At 41.5% G+C, this 8,521-nt stretch overlaps 1 protein-coding gene across 1 annotated transcript in view; it reads left to right on the top strand.

Annotated features, from left to right (window-relative positions):
• The first annotated feature begins 7,571 nt into the window (after positions 1–7,571).
• The window catches only part of SKIDA1 (SKI/DACH domain containing 1), a 4,594-nt gene continuing 3,644 nt past the window's right edge, over positions 7,572–8,521 (top strand). The window contains exon 1 of the mRNA XM_014539385.1: positions 7,572–8,519. Coding sequence (XP_014394871.1) covers positions 8,175–8,519 — 345 coding nt within the window. The 5' untranslated portion in view covers positions 7,572–8,174. The remainder of the gene's footprint in view (positions 8,520–8,521) is intronic.

Raw genomic sequence — 8,521 nt, forward strand, 5'->3', positions numbered from 1 at the left:
GAGGAACCTTTTTGTTTTCGCCCGGCCTGCGCGCCCCCATATTGACCGAGCTGCTTCTCCGGGGCCGGAGGAGAGGGGAGCTCCTCGCGGCTCTCCTAACCCCACCCCCCTGCCACCGCCAACACACAGCCCAGCTCTCCCCTTCCTCCCCACGCACGCCCCAGCCCCCCGGACCGGCTTGCAATAACGCAGTAAATTTGCTTTAACAACAAGTGGGGGTGGTTGCATTTACTCCTCCCTCTCCTCTCTCCTCCTCTCGCTGCGGCTCTTGACACTACTACAAACCAGGACTATAAACATAAACATGTGTCACACTGTAACTGGGCAGGTAATATACGCGTTTGGGGGAGGGGGGCTTGCCTCGTCGCTTGGGGGGCAGTAAAAAATGTGTTTCACGTGCTGGACGGTTTAGGGCCCCCCCCCCACACACACACACACACACACACACACGTTGATCCATTTATACGATGCCGCCGGCACTCGGTCACTGACTCATCCAGCCACACAGACCCACAAAGCAGCCTTGCCCGTAACCACCATACCCCAAAAGCAAACACATTGCAACACGCATCTCTCTCCTCGTCCGGCCACCGCTGCCATGTCCTCTATCAGCAAAAAGTAGCGTGAAGACCTGAATCCCCTTTCCTTTTTAAAAATCCTTTTCCGGATGGCAACATGGAACATTTTTTTTCCACCTACAGAGTACCCTGGTCTCTCCCCCTCGACAGTACCTGCACATTTTGTGCGCAGAAAGCCCCTCAGACAGCAAGAAAGGTGATCTCAGTGCTTGAGTTCGAAAACTGGGAAGCAGAGGCTCTTCCTCTGGCTTTGCCTTCCTGCCTCCAGCAACTTCTGTCGTAAGTTGTTGCCACCGGCGTGGTGGAGAGTCGCCACAGCATGTCTTTATTACCATTATTTAGTCTGTATTTACAATGCCCCTCAACTTTTTTCTCATTCTCAGTTCGACAAGCCTAGCAATAGCTACTTAAGGTAGAGGAAAGCGAATCCCCTGGAAAGATTTTTGGCTTGAAACGGAGGGAGAGACAGAAAATATTCAGATGGAGAAGTGGTTCCCTTTGTTCTTTCATTGTTTCTCTAGGAACTGGTGAATACAAAGACAAACACTTACCTTCTCTTCTTTTTGCTCCAAAAAACAGACGTTCCCATCAGCCTGGAAAATACACAATCCACCTTGAAAGTAACTACGGATGTCGGGAGAGTTTGTATTTCATGCTTTTTCGCTCTCTGCCCTCTTTTAGCGTAGGATTAAGTTGCCGAGCACGTTGCTGCAAGCTGTAGCCCCCCGCCTTAGTGAATCGGTCACGTTTAGGACCCTCTAAGTCCATCCTAATTCTGCCTGCAGAACTGAGGGTATTGGAGCTCCAAACTTTCAATAGGAAAGGGGCCTGCGACTACCCAACCAACTTACAAATACCTTGACATTTTTTACCACTTTATTTTTATACCACAATCACCAAATAGAATTTACCAAGAAATATTAGATCTTTCTTCGAGGAAAGTTTTTTTTTTTAAGTTTATTCTTAGCAATGCACTACTTAGATGTGGTAAAAAGGCAGGTTTAAATGGGCATTTAACTGAACAGTGTGTTTTCCATAATGTTTGTTATGCCATGTATGTTTTCAAAACACAAACAAAACACTACTAGAACTGAGAAAGGAAGCAAATAGAAGTTTGAAATATAATGTTGAGGAATGACTGAAAGAAAGGCTTTTTTTGACTGTAAAAATTTGCCTCAAAAGCGAAAACTAAGCTTTTCAAAGTTAAAAGATTTAATTTTCACCCTATGATTTCAAAATAAAAAAAAAAAAGTGACCTTCCTGGTAAGTATGTGATGTTTGTCAGTGTGTAGTGCCCAGCCTGGTGGGCATTCCTGTCCAAACCTTGTTTAAATCTGATTATGATGTGATTTGTTGAAGTCATGAATATGAAATGATCCTTGTGTATCCATAAATGTGAACTTGGGATTTTTTGATCTCCCGCTTTTTTGTGTGCGCCCAGTAGCTGCAGCAGTGGAAGACAGTGATTGGCTCCAGTGCTCCTAGAAGGATTTGGGCTGAAGCCAGGGGAACAGAACCAGAGGATTCCCTTTACAGAGGCCATCAGGCCCCACCAGGCCCCACATGTCTTATCTTTCCCTTTTCCTCTCATGGGTGCTCAAAATTTCGGTATGGCTTCAGCAGCCCATAGGTAGGCCTCAACACTTGGTGTCATCACTTCAGTCTCTACACATTTGGACCTTGTGGGGAAAAAAAAAAACAAAAACAAATGGGGCAACACAAATAAATTGTGGCTCTTGATATTTGTGTATTATATAATATATCAAAGTTGAACTCCACTTTCTCAGATTTTTTTTTTTTTTTCAATATTCAGGATCAATTGTGAGAGACCCTGGTGTCTCATAGGAAAATATTGTAACAAAACAAGATAATTGGGGGGAAAGGCTGTTGTAGTAGGAAAACTGGCTTTTCTTTTATAGCATTTAATTGGAATTAAAAGATTCTTGAGCTGTAAACATTCTTTATTTATTCAGCACACATGAGCAGGCATTGTTTTATCACCATCATAATTATGGTGTCCTTTAAACTAGCTGATAGCAGGAAAGATAAGGAAATGTGCCTGTAGCTTCAGATCAGGTCTCCCTCCTTTCTTTTTTTTCCCTCCCTCCCCTCTCTCTCCACTACCCCTCATTCCTTTCTTGGTCACTGAGTCCCCCATGGCCCTTGAGATGAGGAAAACAGGAAAATTTGGCCTAACCATTTTTACATCATGAAAGTGATTTGTACCACACTCTCATTTGATGCAATCTGTAACTTTCTAGTCTCCTATGTTTATAACTGCTTTTTAGCTTGCAATATCTGCTATCTGAAGAGTTGCTCACCTGTATAAAATTTTGTCCATTAAGGTTTGTTGCTTCACCTTTGTCTAATTCAGAAAGCACACTCTTAGGGCTTTTTTGTGAACAAAGGCTCACAAAAAACCCTTTACCTCCAAGGATTTGCAAATTTATAAAGGCTGCATAGAATTCAAGATGAGTCAGGGGGCAAAAAAAGGGTAGGAGGTCATTGCATTTTGATTATGGGTCAGTAGACAACATGGCATATACTGTGTCCCAAACTTCTGTTAAAAACAGGATTTTTAAATGCCTAAGAACAGAAGGATGGGCCCTTTTGGAGATTTGCCATGATTTGTTTGGATGAGACAAAAAGAAAAAAAATAAGGAAAATATACTAAGTTATAATTTAAGTTGTTTTTTAATTTAGCCATTTCCTCCTCCTCTATTCTCAAGTTCTCCTCCCAAACAGCAAAGAACATGTGAGATTAGATAAATTTAGGTAAGAACTGTTGACTATCACACAAGCTTTTATTGTCTTATATCCTCAATTAATTTAACCATATGAAGCTTTGAATTATTATTATTTTAGTCTTTGTTATAAGTATTATAGTTACTTTTGGCTAACAGCACAAAAAGCTTCTTTTATTCTCCTAACTAGTATACGTACATTGTTGAGGCCTTTGTGATGTTCCTTGGTCTTTTCTGTCTGAATTCACTTTGAACAAAATGTGCCCAGCAATCTTTAAAACAAATGTATATGGTGAAGAGTTAGGCAGTGGGGATGGTGATGGGGGGGTGCGGTGATCCTCATTTAAATTACGTATGTATGGATGAAAGCTTGGAAGGAAAAGGATTATTTTAATGCTCTTCAGTACTTTGATTATAAGACAGTTGTAGTGTAGAAATACAAAAGTACTCTTAGGTTTTCCTTCAGATTTTCAAAAGAACTTTCCCCATTAGTAAACTATTTCTGCAAATTGCTATTGCATTTCCCAGCTAACCATTTTAAAGACTGTAAATGTCGTGTGCATTACTTTGCCCCAGAAGAAAGAGGTCAGACTGAATTGCAATGGTATTTAAACATGAAATATGGTAAAAATAAATCAAAATAGATAATCTAAAGGTAAATTTGGCACATTCACACAGGATAAGTAAAGACAAATATGTTCATATCTTCATAGCCCATCCCTTTAAAACCTGAAAGTGCTGATTTTTTTTTTACAATAAATGTAGATGTAAGTGAACATATAGAATGTATTTCTATCTGTATTTGTCACAGAGGGTTCTTTAGCAAGCAGCTTTGTTTTCAAAGCTAAAATACTTTTTATTATAGTATATAGATTATGCATTCCTCACAGAGTAAATAATCACATTTAACTTACAAACTCAAAGCCTTTCATTATATATACCTAAATTCTCAATAAGTAATTTCCTGGCCCCTCAGAGATGGATATGCACATAATGTTAATTTGGGCATATCCACCAACATATGTATATGAGTTTGAGAAACATAGAAGTTGATATATCTTTTCTTAAAAAAGAATTTGAATACAGTCCATCATCTGAATTGGGTTCATCTTTGATTGTAGAGGCGGCTGACATGGTCAACAAATTTATCAAAGAAATCCCCTGGCTTTTGAAGAATAGTACTTTATACATCTGGATCTGCACATCCAGGCAAAGTAAGTAAATTATTGCATAACTTTAAGCATAATTGATACCAGACACCTTTAATTTTTCATCCCCATTCTTTTGGCCAGCTTTCACATTAATAATCTAAGCCATAAATGTTGGTAGCTATTGATCGAACTCCCCTGTGTGCATGCAAATCCATCTTAAAGTCCCCTGCCTTTCATGTGTGAGCGCTCAGGGGCCTCTCCTAGATCTTTTTATGGGGATCGACCCCCAATGTGCCTGGAGAAGACCCCGGATATGCAACGTGGGCTGATGGCCACAAGAAAGCTGTCTGTCACATTCTCTGTGTATGTATGTGTGTGAATGGGCGTGCTCACGCCTTCACACATACACACACACACACACACACACACACACACACACACACAACGATGGGGGAAGTTAAAGGAACAAAAGAATGTATTAGACAAGAAGAAAGATGTGTAATCGGAGTATTAAAAATGTATAAGTGTAAAGGTGTCTGGGTGCGCATACGAAGATATTCCTATAAATTGAAGGTCTAGACAAATTCCCAAATCCCCCAGCCTTTATATTTCTCTTTTTGACCCACCTGATTATACCCTTAGTTTAAAAAAATACTTAATACTCTACTAGTTTTTAAAACCACCTATATTGTCAGTATTTTAAAGATTGAAAGAGAGAAAAGGAGAAGGAAAGAAGGTAATTTTGAAACGGTTACTAAATCATGTTGCCATATGCAGGAGGAATAGAAGTGTGTATGTGTGTCCGTGTGCGCGCACGCGCGCGCGGCCTAGTGCGCGCGCAGGCGCGCAAATCTAAATAGGAATCAAGAACAACTAGAACTACCTGCCCCCCCCCCCCCCCCCCCGAAAAAAAAAGAAAGAAAAGAAAAAAAGGCGTGGATGGGGGCAACGCTGTAGGCAACCTATTGTAATATCTTCTCAAAGGCTTTTTCTGAGTTTACTATTTCTTGGCTGTTTGACTGATCGAAATCTTAAGGCTGGGGGAGGGGAATTGGACGGGAGTTGGGTGGGAGGAAGAGGCTGGCAGTATATAAGTGCATCAGGAGGAATTTTAAAACATTGTTGCTAGCAATTGAAAGACTGTGGTTATTCTACCTTAAAAAACAAACATCAGCATCTGCTTTTCCTGGAAACTTTGCTTTCTGCTTAAACCTTGTGCATTTTCCCTCCTGTGAAAGTGAAAGAGAAAAACGCGGTGTGATGGATCCAGATGCAAAAGAAAGCCAACTCGGTGGATGGTATTAGCTGTGACGAGGCATTGTTCATTGCCGCCTGTGGGTTACGTTTAAAGCCTGAAATATCACGAGATCCATTCAATGATCCTTCTCTCATTCAAGGGACAAAAATGTAATTTGCTGTAGCTCTGATTTCTTGGATGGAAATGCTAGCCTTAGATTTCAAAGGCAAGAACTAGACATCGCGGTTTGTACACACATTGATTAAGTTGAAGAGCGGCGATTACATCTGTGCTGAGTGCAACAGTAGTCCAGGGCTGACTTTTCAAATCCCAACCTCTGAGTTACAGACTCTCTTAAATAGACTTCCTTAATTTCCGGATGCACTTCTTGAAATTCCCAATTCTCTTCAAAATTCCTGGGAAATTACAAGAGATCTAAGGGTGGGGGTGGGGCACTATGGCCGAGATTTCATGCAAACTACCTTTTTGTATAAGATTCCTCAGTTTTTATCTTTTTTCTATTTTAGAGCTATATCTGCTTTTGCTAGCCAGACCAGAGGAGTGAAAGCTGGAACTTTTGAACGTGAAGGAAGAAATTATTGTACAATTTTTTTCTTGCAAGCTCAGAAATATCCATTTATTCTTTTGACCTCGCGGATGTCTATTTTTGGAGGAACAAGGAAACAAATGCATGGGTTACATTTATGCTGTAGTTGCAAACACCTAAGGGTTAAGAAGATTTTGCCGAATTTTGCAAAGCAGCCAACAAACCGCCTTGGGATTGTGGTAACACAACTGGGAAGACCCTTGCTCTCATTTGGCAATATTTTGGATATCCTTGAAAATGACACCAAAATATGCCTTAATTTGAATAAGAAGAGGTTAAACAATATTGATATTCATCCAAAGTGATTTTTTTAAAAGCAGATGCTTGGCTTTCGTGGGGGGAAAATGAGAGTTGTGGAAGATTCATTTAAACTACCAAGTAAAAGCATCATAGATTACTGAAATGGTCTGCATTGTACATCAGCATTCTCTTTTCACCGTCATTACGTAAAACCTCTGGATGTACTTTGGGCGTTTTACGTTTTCTTTTCTTTGCTGCAGAAACAAGCTGCTCCCTACAATTCTGACCTGCGGTGAACAGGACCTAGGCAAAGGCTGTGCTGGGGACTCTGGATCCCGTCCCCAGTCCAGCCTGGTGAATTGTGAAAAGTGTACACATTTCTAGCTTATCTATGCTTTGTTATGGGTCTGACGTGAAACTACCTCCTCCCTACACCATCCCCCAGCAGAGAACCCAAATCCAGATGAATTGTTACAGTGTTTTGGAGCTGGAGCCCTGAACTGCTTCCTTGGTCAAATAACTTTGTTTCTGGTTGTAAAAAAGTATTGCAGGAGGAAAAAAAAAAAAAGAAAATCGAGCGAAATTCAAAACGTAAGTCCATACTGGGGCGATTCACCGCGTGGGTTTAACTTTGGAGCTCGTAGCCGGTCTCCTTCCCCATTCCCATAAGGGAAATACCAGGCTATTCTGCACATTTTCACTTACGCTCCATTTTCCAAAGGAAAAGGGGGGTGGGGTGTATCTATTTAAGCTTGATAATGTTTTTTAAATGCTTTTCTTTGAAATAATAGCTGTAGCGGTAAAATGCAAATAAAGCAAAAAATAGGCAATATTCCTTTAAAGGCGAATATACAGGTTTGTTTTTTTTAAGCGTACACACACTGGTTCAGATGAAGTCTGTGAGTCAGGCTGTTTCTGAGCTCCGATAGTTTAATGGAAAGATTTATATACCAACTGTATTATTTACTTTGGGAGGGGAGGTGGCAGTATAAGGGTATGCTAATTAGTGGGAGATTTTGGGGGGAAGGGGTGGAATATCAATTTTTATTGCATCACCTGTCAGGAGTGTCCAATCAGCGTTGGCTTTAGGGGAATTAATTGATGAAGGTGTCTCCGGACGAGCTCACTTCACTCTGTCATTTTATTTGTAGCTAAAGCAGCGACGGGAATAGCAGCTGCATTTCTTTTCTCTTTCTCCCTTCACATTCCATTATCAAAGTGCTCCAATGGAGAAGGAAGAAATAGAGGGGCCCAGGTACTGATCTGCATCTGGGACTTACACTAACACACTGGCAGATCAGAAGCCGGATGGTTTTTCCCCTCTTTTAAAAAAACGAAAACCAAAAAAACAAAAAGGCAAGAATCAAGTTAGTGTAATTTCACGTTTGTTGTTTTTTTTTTAATCGTTTTTTTTGTGTGTGTGTGTGTGTCCCCCCCCCCCATAATTTCGCCTAGAGTTTGGCACTCCCTTCGCCGGGAATAACAGTCTTTGTTATTTTATTAGCAGGATGCCTTGAGACACACGCAGCATCTGGTGGAGGATTAACATACATACATGTGTATGTATGCGTCACGTATATATTTGCTGCAAATGGTGGGGATCATTTAGTGCCCGAGATGGGAGACCTGAAGTCAGGTTTTGAAGAGGTGGATGGCGTGAGGCTCGGCTACCTCATCATTAAAGGAAAGCAAATGTTTGCCCTCTCCCAAGTCTTCACGGATCTGCTGAAAAACATCCCGAGGACGACCGTGCACAAGCGCATGGATCATCTCAAAGTGAAAAAGCACCACTGCGGTCTGGAGGAGCTGCGGAAACTCAAGGCCATCAACAGCATCGCCTTCCACGCCGCCAAATGCACGCTCATCTCCCGGGAAGACGTGGAAGCGCTCTACACCTCCTGCAAAACCGAGCGGGTCCTCAAGACCAAGCGCAGGAGGGCCGGCCGGGCCCTGGCCACAAAGGC

This window comes from Myotis brandtii, unplaced genomic scaffold (assembly GCF_000412655.1).
Source record: "Myotis brandtii unplaced genomic scaffold, ASM41265v1 scaffold215, whole genome shotgun sequence".
NCBI classification, from domain to species: domain Eukaryota; kingdom Metazoa; phylum Chordata; class Mammalia; order Chiroptera; family Vespertilionidae; genus Myotis; species Myotis brandtii.